The sequence below is a fragment of the Ranitomeya imitator genome, chromosome 8 (genome assembly GCF_032444005.1).
Source record: "Ranitomeya imitator isolate aRanImi1 chromosome 8, aRanImi1.pri, whole genome shotgun sequence".
Taxonomy (NCBI): domain Eukaryota; kingdom Metazoa; phylum Chordata; class Amphibia; order Anura; family Dendrobatidae; genus Ranitomeya; species Ranitomeya imitator.
The window spans coordinates 43,686,643-43,709,473 of NC_091289.1; the positions used below are offsets into that span (position 1 = coordinate 43,686,643).

Genomic DNA, 22,831 nt, shown 5'->3' on the forward strand with positions numbered 1-22,831 from the left:
CCGACGCATACTGTGAAATAAAATTACAACGGGGCAGCGGATGCAGTTTTTCAATGCATCCGCTGCCCCATTGTAAGGTCCGGGGAGGAGGGGGCGGGGTTCCGGCCGCGCATGCACGGTCGGAAAAAGCAGAACTGACGGAGAACAAAATGTTGCATGCAACGTTTTTTTGTCCCGACGGACTGCAAAAACACGACGCATCCGTTGCACGACGGATGCAACGTGTCGCAATGCGTCGCTAATGAAAGTCTATGGAGAAAAAACGCATCCTGCGGGCAACTTTGCAGGATGTGTTTTTTCTCCAAAACGACGCATTGCGACGGAGGCCAAACGACGCTAGTGTGAAAGTAGCCTTACACAGATACCAAATATGTTTATATATTTTTATGTAAATGGTGAAAAAAATGGAAATTTGTAAGAAACAAATTTTGCTTTTGTTGCCATTTTCCACGGGGATAACATTTTTTGGGATATGGGGAGTGTGAGGGCTTATTTTTTGCACTCTGATAGCATTTTGGGGTAGATACAATGTTTTAATAGTCTCTTATTGCATTTTGTTGCAATATTGCGGTGGCCAAAAATTTGTAATTCTTGTGTTTTAATTTTTTTCTTGTTACCGTTTACCATTCGGATTAATTTGTTTTATATTTTGATGGATAAGACTTTTATGAGAGCAGCGATACCAACTACCGTACATACTCGAGTATAAGCCGACCCGAGTATAAGCCGACCACCCTAATTTTGCCACAAAAAACTGGGAAAACTTAATGACTCGAGTATAAGCCTAGGGTGGAAAATGCTGCAGCTACCGGTAAATGTCAAAAGTAAAAATAGATACCAATAAAAGTAAAATTAATTGAGACATCAGTAGGTTAAGTGTTTTTGAATATCCATATTGAATCAGGAGCCCCATATAATGCTCCATACAGTTTATGATGGGCCCCATAAGATGCTCCATATTAAAATATGCCCCATATAATCCTGTATAAAGGTTAATAATGACCCCATAAGATGCTCCTTAGACACATTTGCCCAATATAATGCTGCACAAATGTTGATTATGGCCCCATAAGATGCTCCATACAGACACTTGCCCCATATACCGTAATGCTCCACAAACGTTAATTATGGCCCCATACAGACACTTGCCACATATAGTGCTGCACAAATGTTATGGCCCCATATAGTGCTGCACAAACATTATGGCCCCATATAGTGCTGCACAAATGTTATGGCCCCATATAGTGCTGCACAAACGTTATGGCCCCATATAGTGCTGCACAAACGTTATGGCCCCATAGATGCTCCATACAGACACTTGCCCCATTTGCTGTTGCTGCGATAAAAAAAAAAAATTGCATACTCACCTCTCCGTCGCTCAGGCCCCCGACACTTTCAATAGTCACCTGCTCCTTGTTCCGGTGCAGCTCCATCTTCAGTACTGACGTTCAGGCAGAGGGCGCGCACTAACTTCGTCACTGCGCCCTCTGACCTGAGTGCCACTGCTGAAGACAAAGCGACGCCCGGAACGAGGAAAGGTTCACACAGCGCAGCGCTCCCCCCTCCCCGTTATACTTACCTGCTCCTGGTGCTGTGCAGTCCCTGCTTCCCCGACGCTGCAGCTTCATCCTGTACTGAGCGGTCACCGTTACCGCTCATTACAGTAATGAATATGCGGCTTCATTACTGTAATGAACGGTACCATGTGACCGCTCAGTACAGGAAGAATCTGCTGCTGCCGGCGCCGGGGAAGCCAGGGACCTGCAGGGACCGCGCCAGGAGTAGGTGAGTATAATTTCACAGCCCCCGCTCCCCCTACCCTGCCGACCCCTGCGTATGACTCGAGTATAAGCCGAGAGGGGGACTTTCAGCCCCAAAAAATGGGCTGAAAATCTTGGCTTATACTCGAGTATATACGGTATGTGTTTTTTTTATTATTATTATTTTATTTTTAATGGGGCAAGGTTTATTTTTTTCATATTTTTAAAAACTTTTTTATACTTGTTACTTTATTTAATAGTCCCCTCAGGGGACTTGAAGCTGCATTCGTCCGATCGCTTATACTATACATAACAGAAATCACCCGCCATGTATGGGGAAAGATATCGGCTCGGCGTGTGAGCCGGCATCAAAGGCAGGGACACGACTTTCGAAGTACAAGTACATCAAGTGTTGTGAGGGGTTAAAAGCAAAGAATCTTAGCTTTGAATTGAAACTCAATATTCTAGGTGAGAGTGGTGGGATGGGAGATGATATCATGAAGAAACATCACTTTGTGACCATCATCTCTCCCCCTGAACAGCTCCCAGTGATCCAAGAGGTGACATAGGAACTTTTCCTTCTAGGAAAAAGCTAAGGAGTAGTGATGAGCGAGTATACTCGTTGCTCGGGTTTTCCCAAGCACGCTCGGGTGGTCTCCGAGTATTTGTAACTGCTCGGAGATATAGTTTTTGTTGACACAGCTGCAAGATTTATGGCTGCTAGCCAGTCTGAGTACATGTGGGGGTTGCCTGGTTGCTAGGGAATTGCTAACCCTAGCCCCAAATCATGCAGCTGCGGCAAGGAAAACGAAATCTCCGAGCAGTCACAAATACTCGGAGACCATCCGAGCGTGCTCGGGAAAACCCGAGCAACGAGTATACTCGCTCATCACTACTAAGGAGAAAAAAAATCGCAATATAGTCTTATCAGATAATAAAGGACAGATGAGCAGCAGTTGAAAGCAGCGTATAAAGAAGCTTGCATTGGTCACGTGAAACAGCACAGCTGTACAGCGTTTAGGAGAGAAGGAAGCAAACTAAAGTAATGAAGTGTATTAAAATAAATCATAAATTTGCAATGGTATATAGCTAAAGTACAAAATACCCAAAGTATATTCTATTATATAAGGGATCAAAGTTGTATTTTTCTGATAAATCGCTCCAACTTCTTTGTTATCTCCCTTTTAGAATTTTGGCTGCTTGCAGCCATCACAAAAGGGAGCTTTATAAGTTTACTTAAAATTATTATTTTTTTGCTTAGTTCTATGCAAGGTGCATCTAGGAAACTGGAAAAACTGTCTGCTTACTTTTTAGGATTATGTTGTACATAAAAAATAAAATGGCTGCCCATACCGTTGTATAAAACGACACCACAACAACCCCAAAAATGTCAATATACAGTATCTAATTAGAAATCAATAGTTAAAATAAACAGTAGCGGTACAAAACCTGTCTGCGTAGCACTAACTTTAAATTGTCACTGTAATTCCGTCATCCTCCCTGATCTGACATCTAACATAGGAAGAATTGCTGGGCAGTACAGTTGCAGAGGCAGGAATCGTCTTGTGCATAGGTCTTACTCTAATTAATGGGACCTGTGAGTGAGAATTTGTATTCAATGTCTTGGCAACTACAACACCCATCGTGCCATCTGCAAGTCTCCACATCCAAGATCAGCTCTGGCAGGAGAATGAAATTACAGTGACCCTTTAACCAGAGGTGTAATTTTACCCATGCAATGTAACTAGTACATTTTTCATATTCTCTTAAATTGCATGGGAAAATATTCCTAGTCATGTAAGTAATTTACCTGCCGAGCACAATGACAAATATGCAATTTTAGAGTTAAATTATCTAATTCCACAACCTTGGTCTGGTGGAGAACAATCAGAAAACTGATTATAATTACAAAGCATCGGGAACGGATCTATTAAGTGGAAACCTGGAAATGAGCTTTCTGGAGAAGAAGTTTTTCATTTGAATCACCTTACTGCAAACCTCTGCAAAATGTAAAGGTTCTCCGTAGAGCGACTGTTTCTAACATTGAATATTGCGGAATGCAATATTTTACCCCATTTCTAACGTGAAAGAACTAACATTTGCAGATAGATATATGCACACATGTATGAGTCAATACCTAAAATTCTTGGACACTTATTGTTACTTAGTCCTCAACACTTTACTTATTTTCAGCAGACAACTATCCATAGGATGGTGGGGGTCCGACCACTGTGATCCGCACTGATCGGCAGAACTGGGCATTTTCATTACCTATGGTGGAGGATGCTTGACCGCTTTTCCATTCATTCCCCATGGGTGGGTTCTGAGCACTTTTTCTGGCAACCTCATGGAGAATGAGTGGAGTATTGGTCGGGAATGTGCACTACTGCTCCATTCTAGTGGAGATAAAGCTGCCCCAGTGAGAATGAAAAATTCCCTGTTCTGCTGATCGGAACTGGTCCCAGCTGGATGACCTCCACAAATCAATAAGTTATCACCTATCCTATGGGAAAACCCCTCTAACCATTTATAGTAATTATATTATTATATATTACTAACTGTCATCGGTTTACAGCGACAGAGAGGCGCCAGATGACCGCAGCATCTGATTTCTTCTACTCCTTCACTGATTAGAAGCACTTCACCTTCATATTAAACGGTGCAGGTTTCTTTTAGCAGTGCAAGAGTTAATCTGCTTTGTTGAGAGGTCTTGGAAGCTTTCCTGCATTAAGGCTCTCACCTGTTCACTGTTAGCCACTCCCCTCTCCTATATATTCTGGGCCCTGACAAGCACTCATTGTCTGAGTTAGCTTCATGCTGCATGGTTTAGGAGAAGATAATTTGTTGTTGTTGTTGTTTGACAAGGCGTTTGGTGGATTTATCTGAGACTGGTTCCAGGTTTTGGATGTGTGCTAATTCCCCTCTTTCTCCTACTTTGGTTTTCTCAATTCTCCACTCCCTGGTGTTTACCTCTGTTGTTTGTGTGAGTATATTTGTATGATTGGTATCATAGTAACATAGTAACATAGTTAGTAAGGCCGAAAAAAGACATTTGTCCATCCAGTTCAGCCTATATTCCATCATAATAAATCCCCAGATCTACGTCCTTCTACAGAACCTAATTGTATGATACAATATTACAAGGAAGACATCCAGGCCTCTCTTGAACCCCTCAACTGAGTTCGCCATCACCACCTCCTCAGGCAAGCAATTCCAGATTCTCACTGCCCTAACAGTAAAGAATCCTCTTCTATGTTGGTGGAAAAACCTTCTCTCCTCCAGACGCAAAGAATGCCCCCTTGTGCCCGTCACCTTCCTTGGTATCCCTGTTTGTATTGGTTGGTGTACTAGAGTACACTACTACTCCCTTCTTTCCTGGGTGGGGGAAGGGTACAGACTGAGGGCGGATTCAGGAGCTAAGGCAAGGTATGTAGCCCCCGGCGTCTACACCATGAGATGTAATCCAGGGAACAGGGCAAGCTAGGGCACCCCTAGCATTAGTGACAGGAAATGAGATCAGAGTATAGTGAGTGGTGGTCTGAAGCAAGAAAGAGTCTAGGGAAATATAACTTCTCCAATATACACGTGTCTCCTTCCGGAGGACTCTTGAACTGTGGGCTTCTTTTACTGATCAATCCTTGGTGTGACAGTGACACCACCAAAGACATGGAGCTTTAGGTTGAGTTCCCATTGCCATAGATCTCGGACTAGTCACGTTCTTGACTTGTTCTGTACTTCTGTATACAGTTCCATGTGCTTGCCCTCAGAGCAGACGGGTGTAAATGCCTGCTATATACAGTATACACACTAGCCTGGTCCATAAATCAGACCAGACTAACGCAAGCCACATTTTTTCACATGTGAAAAAATAGTCCATGTGCACTAGTACATAGGATATTTTTTTCTGAGTGCTGTCCATGTGAGGTCATGTTTTACAGGGTCAGCACTTCGGATAGAAAAAATGTTTGAGGGATTGTAGCCTTTGACATCTACGCTCTGTGCTGCGCATGACACAGGATCAACAAGATCAACAACTGCCATATGTTTAAGTAGCGTCCCTCATCCACCCATGATCTAGAGTATTGGGCAAAAAGTCTGGTGCCTCATATTACCAAGTTGGCCAGCTTGGAAATGGAATTGGGCGTCCAATTTACTACTCCTCCCACCCTAACGCCGATTCTGCTCATTGAGTAACTTTACAAGAACGCATCACCTTTTGGCATTTCCAGGGTTGTTTGCTGCATCTTTTGTTTTTCAGATCCCTCTGAAAATGTTCTATTCTAACTACCGAAATAGATGACAACGAATAAGGCCACAGTGGACGAGACGGAGTCCCTGGTGCAGTCGTTATCAGGTCAGCTGTATTATCTGATCTCTTCACTTGTAGAAGCTCATCCACATGTACGGTGACATCTCTGCTTGTACTGTAGCTACCGTGAAAGATTCACTCAATTACGGCACCAAGACCAGGCAGCACTGGAGACCTATTACACAGCACGCCCTGCGTGGCCATCACTATCATTAAATGGCTAACAACTTATCATTACAGTTGTAGTAAAAGATAACACTATTAAGGAGCAACCAAAGGAAGTTTCCAAGTGCCTTAGTGCCCACAGAATAAGCAGCAAAATGGCTTGATAGTATGGATTTTAGGAAGTTTTTTTTGACACAAATGACATCATAGTCTTTAAAATCGGACAGTTTTGGGTTAAGAGATAAGGACTAATAACTGAGGAATTAACAAAAATGAATTATTTCAAGAAGAATAAAAGTAATTACTAAAACAGACAAGTGAGGAGTAAGGGTGGGTTCGCTTTAATCATGTACATTTTTAATGAATGTCTAATGGCCATTTGGCATTAAACGGGTGATCCAAAACTAACATTTATTTTAATCCTAAATGTAATAATCAAATCTCTTTTCTAATATACTTAAAAAGTCTCTCTTATTCCCTCTCTTATCTAACTGCTTTACTTATTTTTTTTACTACTTCTTGTTTGGTGACGCTTTGTGTGAGAATCTTAGTGCATGCAAGGTTAGTCAAACGAATCGTCATCTGTGACGTCCATTTCAGGGGCTCGGCTAGTCCCTGCTCTACTAAGTATGTGCTAATTCTCAATTCTGACATGTTCAGTAGGATCTTGTCACTGTGCAATATTCTCGGTGTATAGTGACACTGCTCTCCCTCGCTGGCTCTAATGAGAAGTGACAAGTCTGCAAGAGAGTGCACTGCTAGTACGCATTGTAAGGAGAGAATGAGCGAGCAGAGACGAGCCCCACCCCTGATACTGATGTCACTTGTGGGGGCAGCGCTGGTCTTTGCGCTTCCTGATCACAATGCGAGCTGACAGTGCGCTCTCTCGCTGGCTGGTCTCTTCTCATCAGATCCGGCAAGGGAGCGCACTGCCACTTTACACTGAGCAGAATAGTGCATAGTGACAAAATTCTACTGATCATGCGTTAGAATTGACGACTGACACATGTCAGTAGAGCAAGGACTAGCCCAGCCCCTGAAATGGATGCAAATGATGACACTTAATTTCAAGGTGTGGGCAGTGACTGTGGCAGTGACTGCAGCCTCTTCCCCCTGATTGCGAGTTGAGTACCCCAGCGTGCACTAGGATTCTCAAAGGAAGCATCATGAAGTAGTAAAAAATAAAGAAAGCAACTTTAAAGCTCAGTGGGGGAAAGATGGGGACTTTTTAATTAAAGTATATTAGAAAAGGGATTAGATTGTTACATTAAATTGAGGTTTAGGATTAAAATTAATGCTAGTTTCAGATCACCCCTTTAATGAATTTCCATTGGCCATTTAGCATTAAGCAGATGATGCTCCATATACAAGGTTGCATAAGCAGCACTGTAAGCCTTGTCCCATTTCCCAGTGACAGAGAAGGAAGAAAAAATATTAAAATGGCATAATAAAGTAATTAAAAGAAGACAAATCTGAAAACCATTAGCTTACAGTATGTGTTGCACATGAACTACAGGTAAACACAGCAAAAAGTCATAAAATGAAGCTTTTATCTACCATTTCTACATGTATGGACACAGGATGCCAAAATACTAAAATAGTCAGAAATGTGCTATGTATGCATACTTACTATATAAAAAAAAAGAATAAATGACAAATTACCTTACATTTCTTGGCACTTTTTCTTCATACCTGAAAAAGAAAAATACGGTACATATATCAAAGTTGTCTTTTTAGACACATCGCATCCTGCTAGATGTTACATAGGGTGAAAAAAAGACCTAGATCCATCAAGTTCAACCTTTCTCCACCAATTCTACATTTTGTTACTAAACTATCTACAACCTCCCATGTTACATGTACTGAGGAAATCATCCAGCCCTTTTTAAAAAGCTGTTATAGTGTCGGCCATTACTACCTCTTGTGGTCGGCATTCCACAGTCTGACTGCTCTAACTGTAAAGAACCCTTTCCCATTTAGCTGTCGGAATCTCCTTTCCTCCACACATAATGCATGCCTCCTGATCCTTGGAAGGAATAAATCATGTGCCAGTTTTCATTGGGTCACTTACTCGGCTGTATTTTGCTGTTTCAATACAATCAGTGTTTTATCAGCAGAAGATTATCACTAGAGGACTAGTTGTCTGGTGCCTCCCAGTCCAACCCTGCCCCCACCACTGATTGGCAGCATTTTGTAGTGCACACAGAATTCTGCCAATCACTGGTGTGGGCGGAGTTATACACAACTTGACAACCTGAGCTCTGCTAGATCAGCAGGAAAGAAAACTGATTTTATCACAACTGCTGAACCCAGTGAACTAAGTGATACATCGCTGGAATCAGGGTCTCAGCTCCTACATTATGCTACTGTCACATTACATGGAAAAAAAACTGCTGACGGATTCCCTTTAAGTGTGTAGATTGGGTAGGCACCTCTGATCCTTCCTATTTTCATGGCAAGCACTAACTATTCACCAATCAATAATCACTGCTGCCCAGATCATGGGGCATAGCCTTAATAGTTTTTTAACCGGATCCTAAAAATAGGTCACAGGCAGCATCACCCATTATGTAATGAGGGATATCACTCTACCCACATGTGAGAGAAAATTTACGTTTGTCAATAAAATGTAAAACTGTAGTATTGATCGCCAAAGGGAAAAAAAATGAAATGTGAGGTTCCATTGGAATAGTGCCCCCATTGGGCAAATGATCCTGAGAAATGCTAACCCGCTCGCTCCATATTACTAATCAGAAAACATTGAACCGTGCATCTCTGGAGTGCAATTGTTTTATGCTGAAAGAAAAAGCAGCAAATAATGCCTATAGATTGTTTTCTGTATTCGCCATATTTCAGTATAATGTGCACTTAAAATATTTCAGCGCTGGATTTCAGCTCCAATGTACAGTTATAAAACATTCACAAAGACATCTGCTAGAAACATAACTACGGCGCTACGTTCTTTGAATAGCACAATTTGACATTTGGAGCAGTCATTGTTGCAGTTCAATATGCAATGCCGAAATGTTCCCTGCGCAGATACAACACAAATTGTAAAGATCATTTCACCCTGAAATAAATTGCAAAAAGTCATTGAGGTGTCCACCTAAAAAATTCTATCCGGCCGTTCCTCAGGCTGTGCGCGGACCTCAGATTTACTTACCTGTCGTTCTAAATGTACATGAACATATGGCCCCCATACGTGCAACATTGTAAAAGTCAATGAAATAAGTATACAAACGATATACAGGATTAAAATAAGTATTAAACACGTCACCAATTTTCTAAGTGCATATGTTTCTAAAGGTTCTATTGACATGAAATTCTCACCAAAAGTCGGTAACAACTCTTCCAATCCACATAGGCAAAGAAATCAAACCACAATAATCTAATGCTGTTTTTTTATTTACTGCTTGATATTTACTTATTATGTTTCTGTCTTTGTTTTTTTTTCTTTTCAGTGGCCAGTGTGACTTGCCTTTTCTTTTAGCTGGACATTCTATTCATGTAGTTCCCCCATGGCTGTGTGTCTACTAGCCGGGTTCAGTCCTTCTCAGCCCTTATCCACATGTACGTTACTTGACAAACGGTAAAGTTTTAATATTAGAGTTAGGACCATTCCAACTAGAGTCACCGTGACGTGGTGGGATTGCTTTAGCATTTTTTAAAATCAAAATTATGTTAACTAAGTACCGTATATTATTTTCATGCGCTATTGCTGTTCATTTATTTAATGCAGGGTATTTAATTATTATGTTTCTGTCTTTGTGTTTTTACAATCAGTGGTAGGGGCGGGGTTATACAGAGCTCATGAATATGGGGGACTACATGGCAGCAGGTTTACTAGTCCTCTAGTGATAATATCCTGCTGTTGAAAGAGATTTTATCAAAACTACAGCAGTCATATTTGTATATACTACTGTCACGCCGTTAACAGCGATAAAGGGGCAGGACGGCGTACTGGGACCCACACCTTTCCCTGCCTCTATAATGGGGCCCTGGCTTTCCTTTATCTCAGGGGTACCTATGATGGTTAGGAGGCCTGAGCCGCCAACGTATGCCTGTCTCCTGTGCAGGCCCTATCAGGGGCCCCCTCTCCCCCAAAGGGAAGTGGACTGCACCAGTGTTTAAATACAACAATAAACAGGGTATACAGACAAGGAAACTTAAAGTCTCAAACTCACCAAATGCTCACACAACCACAGAGGAAACACAGAGAAGGGAAGAGAAGGAAAAAACTAGGAAGGAAAACAGGTTTAACATGCAACCAAAACAGCAGACACCAATCTCTGTAAATAATCCTCCAAGCTCCTAACACCACGCTCCTTCACACTCCAAGCCAGGCAGCAGAACTGATCACTGACAACAGTTGTAGACAAAGCTGAGTCTATATAGGAGCGGAGATTACCAAAACCAAATCAGGTGAGAGACCAAGCTCTCAGTAACTTCAGTAACAAGGTTTAACTCCTGCTCTGCTGGCACAAGACAGCCAGGTCAGAATTCAGGAGAAGAGCTTCTGTTCATCGTGTGTGAACGAGGCCCAGAATGCTGTGGTTCTCTGGAACCTCTCTGTCGCGGTAGCCCCGTGACAACTACGGTCGAGTGGGTCATGTAATTATTCAGTGTTTCAGATACAATAATTAATTTCTTAAAGCTAAGAAGAACTAAAGAAAAGTGTCACTAATATGTAAGGCACTGATTCTAAAGGTTTGAGGTTCTCTCACATGCAGACAACTGATTGTTTTTTTAGAAGTATCTTTGGCTAACAAATCTGGAGTCATAGTTACCCCTGGATTTGTTGACTCAGATTCCGCCTTAGATCTCATTGACAGTGATTTTCATGTCGAGTGTGGGTACACAGTTGCAACACTTGGTCATCCTGTTCAAGTATCTGCAATTGATAGTTCTCCCCTTAGCCAGACTCATGTTACTTCTAAGATTAAGAATGTGTGTATGAAAGTACGTGTGTTACACACAGAAACTACTTCATTCATGGTTCTTCCTTGCCAGCTAATATGGTGTTGGGTTTGCATTGGTTGCCAAAACACAATTGTACCATCAATTGGGAGATTCGCAAGGTTAAGTGTTATGATTCGGTGACCTTGGAGCTGCATGAGAACTTTCACTGGAGAACGTGGCCACTATACTGACAGCAAACCTGAACTTAACACCGCAACTAGAAGTAGCCGTGGAGTGTACCTAACACACCTAGACACCTCGTCACAGCCGGAGGACTAAATACCCCTAAAGATGGAAATCGGAATACTGTCTTGCCTCAGAGAAAATCCCCAAAGGATAGACAGCCCCCCACAAATATTGGCGGTGAGTCGGAGAGGAAAAAACATACACAGGAAGAAAAAACAGGATTTAGCACAGGAGGCCACTCTAGCTAGATAGGACAGGATAGGACAGAGTTCTGTGCGGTCAGTATTAAAACCCTTCAAAAAATCCACAGCAAAATATACAAAAAACTTCCAACATCTAACTAAAGATGTAGGAGCGTATATCTGCAACTCCAGTGAAACCAACCAGACTGAGAAAACACAGACACAGTCTAATCTGGACAAAAGAGAAACAAACGAACTGTACTGAAAATAAGCTCACTGCATGTGTGCCACAGGAAAAGAAACAGACACTTATCTTTGCTGAACTGGCAGATAAGCAGGAGAGGCCAGGCAGAGATCCAACACTTCCAGAGAAACATTGACAACTGGCAAGGGCTAAAGGATCCTGCACACCTAAATATCCCAGTCAGAATTGTAATTATCCGATACACCTGGCCAGGACTGCGAGTCAGAGACAACTGCATTCCCACCAACAACCACTGGAGGGAACCCAAGAACAGAATTCACAACAGTTAAGTCTTTGGAGAATTCCTGTTTTTCAAGTTGTTCATTTAAATTCCTGTCAAATATAACATCTCTTTCTGATTTTGTTCAGGATTCTGTGGACGTTTTTCTTAGACTGAGTGAAGTTCCCCACCCTCCGTATAGGTCCTATGATTGTGCTCAGATGAATCCCGTTAAGGTACAACCAACTAATCTTGAAGGTTTAGAAAGGTTCTTAGGGTTCGCAAATTTTTATTGTAAGTTCATTAAGAACTTTTTGGTCATAGTCAAACCACATATTGATATGACCAAGAAGGGTAATGACTTTCCCTCTTGGTTTACGAAGGCTTTTGATGTTTTTGCTAACTTCAAGACAACCTTTTCTACAGCTCCTTTCTTCAGTCAACCCAAGGTTGATTTTTTGTCACATATCTCCCTAATGCTAAGAATGATAGGGCTGATGCTTTAGCTTTGTTCCAGAGGATAACTCTTTGGTTGAGGCAGGAAATTTGCATGTCGAGGAGGAGTGAATGTTGGGTTCTAGACGTGTCAGATGCCGATAGCAACATCAAATAAAATGGAAGTGTTTCGGAACGCAGGTTAAGGCCGGGGTTGATGCAAAATATTTGGATGCGGGTCGCCTAGTGAGGGAGTTCTGTCAACAGTATCAGAGGATCTCCGCTGGTCTAGTTCCCCCTCATAGAAGGGGGTACTGTCATGCTCCTGGGTTTGAAACCTTGAGCCAATGGTTGGTTGTCAGCGTCTCTGTCCGCTGAGCCACTGCAAACACACTTTTTCTCTGGGTGCTTCAGTTCTGATATTCTGGGTACAGTGTGTTTAGCATAACACAGGTGTTTTTATTTCTATACCCTATCACCTTTCGGGTGCAGCCACACTTTCCACCTGCTGACATTCCCTGCTGGTAATAGTTTAATTTAAATGTTCCAACATTCTGTTGTTATTAAAGCCAGTCTGTGAAATTCCAGCTGTGGGTATCTCTTAGCCGTCTCTGTGCTTTACTCTGCATCTATATTCAGTTTATTTTTAGGATGTAGGTGGCATATTATCTAACAGTACTGACTTTATTTCGTACTTCGTGGGATTATTCTACTCACTTTGGGATCCTTACTTTTGGGATCCTTACTTTTTCAGCACACTTTCCCTTTTGTAGGGAATTCACTCTCTGCTCTGCCCTCCAATTCTTTAGAAGGCACGTCAAGCAACTCGACTGCCTTTTAGGCAGTTTAGGTCCGAGTTACCATTTGTTAGTCTATATTTATGGCTATCTCTGCTCACGCAACTGGGGTGTGTGGGGTCAGGATCTCTAGTCTCTACAGGAACTAGAAGGGACAGGTGCAGTTTTTTAATATATTACCTATTTTGCCGAGTGAGTTGCTACACAAGCATAACAGGAGCTGGCAGTCAGTGATGCCTCTTTGGAAAGTCATGTCCCACAGGGGCATAATATCATGATTTGTGGGAAGATTAGCCTTAGGAAAAAAACACCAACTTGACAAGTTGCTCACTAATTTGCTTATCACAGAAGTAGTTACAAAATGGATTTTACGGAGATTTAAAAATCTATAGACCATAAAAATGGGTTGTTGGAAACTATATAAACTGCTCTATAAAGAAACGGTGCCAGTTTGGGGGGTTTGGGGAAGCTGACAGATCCCTTAAAGGCCGTCGTCACACTACCGTGTTTTACGGACGTAAGAAAGGTGCTGAAAATACGGATTGCATACGGTACAATGATTCTCTATGCCCCAGCTCCTATCAGCCGTATTTTACTGATCCTTATTATACGGTCTTCTACGGCCGTAGAAAATCGCAGCATGCTGCGTTTGTTACCGTATTGCGCAAAAAATACGCCAATGAAAGTTTATGGGGGCCAGAAAAATACGGATTACACACGGACCAGCAGTGTGACTTGCGAGAAATACGCAGCGGTGTTAGAGAGAAAAGCCGGCAATTCAGTGCGGTGTACAGTAAAATCACACTGACAGGTTAGAATAGAATAGATAGAATAAATGTCTACACATAGTATAGGTATATATATATATATATATATATATATATATATATATATATATATATACAGTTAGGTCCATATATATTTGGACAGAGACAACATTTTTCTAATTTTGGTTATAGACATTACCACAATGAATTTTAAACAAAACAATTCAGATGCAGTTGAAGTTCAGACTTTCAGCTTTCATTTGAGGGTATCCACATTAAAATTGGATGAAGGGTTTAGGAGTTTCAGCTCCTTAACATGTGCTACCCTGTTTTTAAAGGGACCAAAAGTAATTGGACAGATTAAATAATTTTAAATAAAATGTTCATTTTTAGTACTTGGTTGAAAACCCTTTGTTGACAATGACTGCCTGAAGTCTTGAACTCATGGACATCACCAGACGCTGTGTTTCCTCTTTTTTGATGCTCTGCCAGGCCTTCACTGCGGTGGTTTTCAGTTGCTGTTTGTTTGTGGGCCTTTCTGTCTGAAGTTTAGTCTTTAACAAGTGAAATGCATGCTCAATTGGGTTGCAATCAGGTGACTGACTTGGCCATTCTAGAATATTCCACTTCTTTGCTTTAATAAACTCCTGGTTGCTTTGGCTTTATGTTTTGGGTCATTGTCCATCTGTAGTATGAAACGACGACCAATCAGTTTGGCTGCATTTGGCTGGATCTGAGCACACAGTATGGCTCTGAATACCTCAGAATTCATTCAGCTGCTTCTCTCCTGTGTCAAATCATCAATAAACACTAGTGACCCAGTCCCACTGGCAGCCATGCATGCCCAAGCCATCACGCTGCCTCCACATTGTTTTACAGATGATATGGTATGCTTTGGATCATGAGCTGTACCACACCTTTGCCATACTTTTCTCTTTCCATCATTCTGGTAGAGGTTGATCTTGGTTTCATCTGTCCAAAGAATGTTCTTCCAAAACTGTGTTGGCTTTTTTAGATGTTTTTTTAGCAAAACCAGTCTAGCCTTTTTATTCTTGATGCTTATGAGTGGCTTGCATCGTGCAGTGAACCCTCTGTATTTACTTTCATGCAGTCTTCTCTTTATGATAGATTTGGATATTGAAACGCCTACCTCCTGGAGAGTGTTGTTCATTTGATTGGCTGTTGTGAATGGGTTTCTCTTCACCATGGAGATTATTCTGTGATCATCCACCACTGTTGTCTTCCGTGGGCGCCTAGGTCTTTTGTTATGATAGACAATTCAGTACCACAATGAACATAGCGATCAGAGCACATACAGTGATCTGACAATAACCCAAAATAATAGAACAAGCTCTGAGACGTGGGAACTCTGCAGACCGCAATCCCTAATCCTCTCCAAACAACACTAGAGGCAGCCGTGGATTGCGCCTAACTCTGCCTATGCAACTCGGCACAGCCTGAGAAACTAACTAGCCTGAAGATAGAAAATAAGCCTACCTTGCCTCAGAGAAATATCCCAAAGGAAAAGGCAGCCCCCCACATATAATGACTGTGAGTTAAGATGAAAAGACAAACATAGGGATGAAATAGATTCAGCAAAGTGAGGCCCGACTTTCTTAACAGAGCGAGGATAGGAAAGATAACTTTGCGGTCTACACAAAACCCTAAAGAAAACCACGCAAAGGGGGCAAAAAGACCCTCCGTACCGAACTAACGGCACGGAGGTACACCCTTTGCGTCCCAGAGCTTCCAGCAAAACAATTAGACAAGCTGGACAGAAAAAATAGCAAACAAATAGCAAAGAAGAACTTAGCTATGCAGAGCAGCAGGCCACAGGAATGATCCAGGGAAAAACAAGTCCAACACTGGAACATTGACAGGAAGCCAGGAACAAAGCATTAGGTGGAGTTAAGTAGAGCAGTACCTAACGACCTCACCACATCACCTGAGGTAGGAAACTCAGAAGCCGCAGTACCACTTCCCTCCACCAACTGAAGCTCACAGAGAGAATCAGCCGAAGTACCACTTGTGACCACAGGAGGGAGCTCTGCCACAGAATTCACAACAGTACCCCCCCCTTGAGGAGGGGTCACCGAACCCTCACCAGAGCCCCCAGGCCGACCAGGATGAGCCACATGAAAGGCACGAACAAGATCGGGAGCATGGATATCAGAGGCAAAAACCCAGGAATTATCTTCCTGAGCATAACCCTTCCATTTAACCAGATACTGGAGTTTCCGTCTTGAAACACGAGAATCCAAAATCTTCTCCACAATATACTCCAACTCCCCCTCCACCAAAACCGGGGCAGGAGGGTCAACAGATGGAACCATAGGTGCCACGTATCTCCGCAACAATGACCTATGGAATACGTTATGTATGGAAAAAGAATCTGGAAGGGTCAGACGAAAAGACACAGGATTAAGAACCTCAGAAATCCTATACGGACCAATGAAACGAGGTTTAAACTTAGGAGAGGACACCTTCATAGGAATATGACGAGAAGATAACCAAACCAGATCCCCAACACGAAGTCGGGGACCCACACGGCGTCTGCGATTAGCGAAACGTTGAGCCTTCTCCTGGGACAAGGTCAAATTGTCCACTACATGAGTCCAAATCTGCTGCAACCTGTCCACCACAGTATCCACACCAGGACAGTCCGAAGACTCAACCTGTCCTGAAGAGAAACGAGGATGGAACCCAGAATTGCAGAAAAACGGCGAAACCAAGGTAGCCGAGCTGGCCCGATTATTAAGGGCGAACTCAGCCAAAGGCAAAAAGGACACCGAGTCATCCTGATCAGCAGAAACAAAGCATCTCAGATATGTTTCCAAGGTCTGATTGGTTCGTTCGGTCTGGCCATTAGTCTGAGGATGGAAAGCCGAGGAAAAAGACAAGTCAATGCCCATCCTACCACAAAAGGCTTGCCAAAACCTCGAAACAAACTGGGAACCTCTGTCAGAAACGATATTCTCTGGAATGCCATGTAAACGAACCACATGCTGGAAGAACAATGGCACCAAATCAGAGGAGGAATGCAATTTAGACAAGGGTACCAGATGGACCATCTTAGAAAAGCGATCACAGACCACCCAAATGACTGACATCTTTTGAGAAACGGGAAGATCTGAAATAAAATCCATAGAGATATGTGTCCAAGGCCTCTTCGGGACCGGCAAGGGCAAAAGCAACCCACTGGCACGAGAACAGCAGGGCTTTGCCCGAGCACAAATCCCACAGGACTGAACAAAAGCACGCACATCCCGCGACAGAGATGGCCACCAAAAGGATCTAGCCACTAACTCTCTGGTACCAAAAATTCCAGGATGACCAGCCAACATCGAACAATGAACCTCAGAGATAACTTTATTCGTCCACCTATCAGGGACAAACAGTTTCTCCGCTGGACAACGATCAGGTTTATTAGCCTGAAATTTTTGCAGCACCCGCCGCAAATCAGGGGAGATGGCAGACACAATTACTCCTTCCTTGAGGATACCCGCCGGCTCAGACAAACCCGGAGAGTCGGGCACAAAACTCCTAGACAGAGCATCCGCCTTCACATTTTTAGAGCCCGGAAGGTACGAAATCACAAAGTCAAAACGGGCAAAAAACAGCGACCAACGAGCCTGTCTAGGATTCAACCGCTTAGCAGACTCGAGATAAGTCAAGTTCTTATGATCAGTCAATACCACCACGCGATGCTTAGCTCCTTCAAGCCAATGACGCCACTCCTCGAATGCCCACTTCATGGCCAGCAACTCTCGGTTGCCCACATCATAATTTCGCTCAGCAGGCGAAAACTTCCTGGAAAAAAAAGCGCATGGTTTCATCACTGAACAATCAGAACCTCTCTGCGACAGAACAGCCCCTGCTCCAATCTCAGAAGCATCAACCTCGACCTGGAACGGAAGAGAAACATCTGGCTGACACAACACAGGGGCAGAAGAAAAACGACGCTTCAACTCCTGAAAAGCCTCCACAGCAGCAGAAGACCAATTGACCACATCAGCACCCTTCTTGGTCAAATCGGTCAATGGTTTGGCAATACTAGAAAAATTGCAGATGAAGCGGCGATAAAAATTAGCAAAGCCCAGGAACTTTTGCAGACTCTTCAGAGATGTCAGCTGAGTCCAATCATGGATGGCTTGGACCTTAACAGGATCCATCTCGATAGTAGAAGGGGAAAAGATGAACCCCAAAAATGAAACCTTCTGCACACCAAAGAGACACTTTGATCCCTTCACAAACAAAGAATTAGCACGCAGGACCTGAAAAACCGTTCTGACCTGTTTCACATGAGACTCCCAATCATCCGAGAAGATCAAAATGTCATCCAAGTACACAATCAGGAATTTATCCAGGTACTCTCGGAAGATGTCATGCATAAAGGACTGAAACACTGATGGAGCATTGGCAAGTCCGAATGGCATCACTAGATACTCAAAATGACCCTCGGGCGTATTAAATGCAGTTTTCCATTCATCGCCTCGCCTGATTCGCACCAGATTATACGCACCACGAAGATCTATCTTGGTGAACCAACTAGCCCCCTTAATCCGAGCAAACAAATCAGATAACAATGGCAAGGGGTACTGAAATTTAAGCGTGATCTTATTTAGAAGGCGGTAATCTATACAAGGTCTCAGCGAACCATCCTTCTTGGCTACAAAAAAGAACCCTGCTCCTAATGGCGACGATGACGGACGAATATGCCACTTCTCCAGGGACTCCTTCACATAACTGCGCATAGCGGCGTGCTCAGGCACGGATAAATTAAACAGTCGACCTTTTGGGAATTTACTACCAGGAATCAAATTGATAGCACAATCACAATCCCTATGCGGAGGTAGGGTATCGGACTTGGGCTCATCAAATACATCCCGGTAATCAGACAAGAACTCTGGAACCTCAGAAGGGGTGGATGACGAAATTGACAGAAATGGAACATCACCATGTACCCCCTGACAACCCCAGCTGGACACCGACATGGATTTCCAATCTAATACTGGATTATGGGCTTGTAGCCATGGCAACCCCAACACGACCACATCATGCAGATTATGCAACACCAGAAAGCGAATAACCTCCTGATGTGCAGGAGCCATGCACATGGTCAGCTGGGTCCAGTATTGAGGCTTATTCTTGGCCAAAGGCGTAGCATCAATTCCTCTCAATGGAATAGGACACTGCAAGGGCTCCAAGAAAAACCCACAACGCTTAGCATATTCCAAGTCCATCAAATTCAGGGCAGCGCCTGAATCCACAAATGACATGACAGAATACGATGACAAAAAGCAGATCAAGGTAACGGACAGAAGAAATTTTGACTGTATTGTACCAATGGTGGCAGACCTAGCGAACCGCTTAGTGCGCTTAGGACAATCAGAGATAACATGAGTGGAATCACCACAGTAGAAACACAGCCCATTCAGACGTCTGTGTTCTTGCCGTTCAACTCTGGTCAAAGTCCTATCGCACTGCATAGGCTCAGGTTTAAGCTCAGGTAATACCGCCAAATGGTGCACAGATTTACGCTCACGCAAGCGTCGACCGATCTGAATGGCCAAAGACATAGACTCATTCAAACCAGCAGGCATAGGAAATCCCACCATGACATCCTTAAGGGCTTCAGAGAGACCCTTTCTGAAAATAGCTGCCAGCGCAGATTCATTCCATTGAGTGAGCACAGACCACTTTCTAAATTTCTGACAATATACCTCTATCTCGTCCTGAGCCTGACAAAGAGCCAGCAAATTTTTTTCTGCCTGATACACTGAATTAGGCTCATCGTACAGCAATCCGAGCGCCAGGAAAAACGCATCGATATTACTTAATGCAGGATCTCCTGGCGCAAGAGAAAATGCCCAGTCCTGAGGGTCGCCACGCAAAAAAGAAATGACGATCCTAACCTGTTGAACTGGGTCACCAGAGGAGCGAGGTTTCAAAGCCAAAAATAGTTTATAATTATTTTTGAAACTCAGAAATTTAGTTCTATCTCAAAAAAACAAATCTGGAATACGAATTCTCGGCTCTAACAAAGAATTCTGAACCACAAAATCTTGAATATTTTGAACTCTTGCCGTGAGCTGATCCACACATGAAGACAGACCTTTAATGTCCATTGCTACACCTGTGTCCTGAACCACCCAAATGTCTAGGGGAAAAAAAAGGCAAAACACAGTGCAAAGAAAAAAAAATGGTCTCAGAACTTCTTTTTTCCCTCTATTAAGAATCATTAGCACTTTTGGCTTCCTGTACTGTTATGATAGACAATTCAGTACCACAATGAACATAGCGATCAGAGCACATACAGTGATCTGACAATAACCCAAAATAATAGAACGAGCTCTGAGACGTGGGAACTCTGCAGACCGCAATCCCTAATCCTCTCCAAACAACACTAGAGGCAGCCGTGGATTGCGCCTAACTCTGCCTATGCAACTCGGCACAGCCTGAGAAACTAACTAGCCTGAAGATAGAAAATAAGCCTACCTTGCCTCAGAGAAATATCCCAAAGGAAAAGGCAGCCCCCCACATATAATGACTGTGAGTTAAGATGAAAAGACAAACGTAGGGATGAAATAGATTCAGCAAAGTGAGGCTCTTTCTTAACAGAGCGAGGATAGGAAAGATAACTTTGCGGTCTACACAAAACCCTAAAGAAAACCACGCAAAGGGGGCAAAAAGACCCTCCGTACCGAACTAACGGCACGGAGGTACACCCTTTGCGTCCCAGAGCTTCCAGCAAAACAATTAGACAAGCTGGACAACACTGGAACATTGACAGGAAGCCAGGAACAAAGCATTAGGTGGAGTTAAGTAGAGCAGTACCTAACGACCTCACCACATCACCTGAGGTAGGAAAATCAGAAGCCGCAGTAGCACTTCCCTCCACCAACTGAAGCTCACAGAGAGAATCAGCCGAAGTACCACTTGTGACCACAGGAGGGAGCTCTGCCACAGAATTCACAACAGTCTTTCTGCATTGATGAGTTCACGAGTGCTTTTTTTCTTTCTCAGGATGTACCAAACTGTAGATTTTGCCACTCCTAATATAGTAGCAATTTCTCGGATGGGTTTTTTCTGTTTTCGCAGCTTAAGGATGGCTTGTTTCACCTGCATGGAGAGCTCCTTTGACCGCATGTTTACTTCACAGCAAAACCTTCCAAATGCAAGCACCACACCTCAAATCAACTCCAGGCCTTTTATCTGCTTAATTGAGAATGACATAACGAAGGGATTGCCCACACCTGTCCATGAAATAGCCTTGGAGTGAATTGTCCAATTACTTTTGGTCTCTTTAAAAACAGGGTGGCACATGTTAAGGAGCTGAAACTCCTAAACCCTTCATCCAATTTTAATGTGGATACCTTCAAATGAAAGCTGAAAGTCTGAACTTCAACTGCATCTGAAATGATTTGTTTAAAATTCATTATGGTAATGTCTATAACCAAAATTATAAAAATGTTGTCTCTGTCCAAATATATATGGACCTAACTGTATATATATATATATATATATATATATATATATATTAATATTTAATACAGCGCTAGATAGCTTTAAAGCCGGTAATTCAATTGCTGGCTTTTGCTATCTCCTTCCCAAACCCGACATGATATGAGACATGGTTTACATACAGTAAACCATCTCATATCCCCATTTTTTTTTTTTGCATATTCCACACTACTAATGTTAGTAGTGTGTATGTGCAAAATTTGGGCTGTCTAGCTATTAAATTAAAGGGTTAAATGGCGGAAATAATTGGCATGGGCTCCTGCGCAATTTTCTCCGCCAGAGTAGTAAAGCCAGTGACTGAGGGCAGATATTAATAGCCTGGAGAGGGTCCATGTTTATTGCCCCCCCCCTGGCTAAAAACATCTGCCACCCCAGCCACCCCAGAAAAGTCACGTCTGGAAGATGCGCCTATTCTGGCACTTGGCCACTCTCTTCCCATTCCCATGTAGCGGTGGGATATGGGGTAATTAAGGGTTAGTCACCTTGCTATTGTAAGGTGACATTAAGCCAGATTAATAATGGAGAGGCGTCAATTATGACACCTATCCATTATTAATCCAATTGTAGGAAATGATTAAAAAACACACACACACATTATTACAAAGTCTTTTAATGAAATAAAAACACAGGTTGTTGGAATATTTTATTATCCTGGTAATCCACCTGAAGACCCTCGTTCTGTAACAAAGGAAAAATAAAAAAAACAACAATATACATACCTTCCGATGATCTGTCACGTCCCATGATGTAAATCAATCTGAAGGGGTTAATTTTTTTTACAGGCAGGAGCTCTGCTATAATGCAGCTGTGCTCCTGCCTGTAAAACCCCAGCTAATGAATGGAAAGTAGGTCAATGACCTGTAGTTACCTTCATTCGCGGATGTCTGCTGGATGTCCTCATATGACCTCGAGGCTGGGAAAATATTCTCAAAAGTTTCCACGCTCGAGTTCATAACCCTTCATTACCCCATATATGTATATATATACAGACAGTATATATGTTTTTATGATTTTTTGAGAACATGGATTCATTGTATGTCCGTATGTCGGTTTTGCAAGCCTGTGAGAAAATCTCGCAGTACGGATGCCATGCGGATTACATATGGAGGATGCCATGCGCAAAATACGCTGACACACCCTGCCTACAGAGGAGATACGGACCACTATTTTGGGGACTTTTCTGCGTATTACGGCCGTAAATTACGGACTGTATTTTTATACGCTGAGTGTGACGCCGGCCTAATAGGAGCAGTAACCTGATGCTTCACTGCGATGGCAGTCTG

General features: G+C 42.8%; 1 protein-coding gene across 2 annotated transcripts in view; it reads right to left on the minus strand.

Annotated features, from left to right (window-relative positions):
- The window catches only part of IQSEC1 (IQ motif and Sec7 domain ArfGEF 1), an 816,093-nt gene that overhangs the window by 575,958 nt on the left and 217,304 nt on the right, over window positions 1–22,831 (minus strand). For both annotated transcript variants that reach the window (XM_069736797.1, XM_069736804.1), the window contains exon 2: window positions 7,897–7,926. In XM_069736797.1, the coding sequence (XP_069592898.1) occupies window positions 7,897–7,926 (30 nt within the window). The remainder of the gene's footprint in view (window positions 1–7,896; window positions 7,927–22,831) is intronic.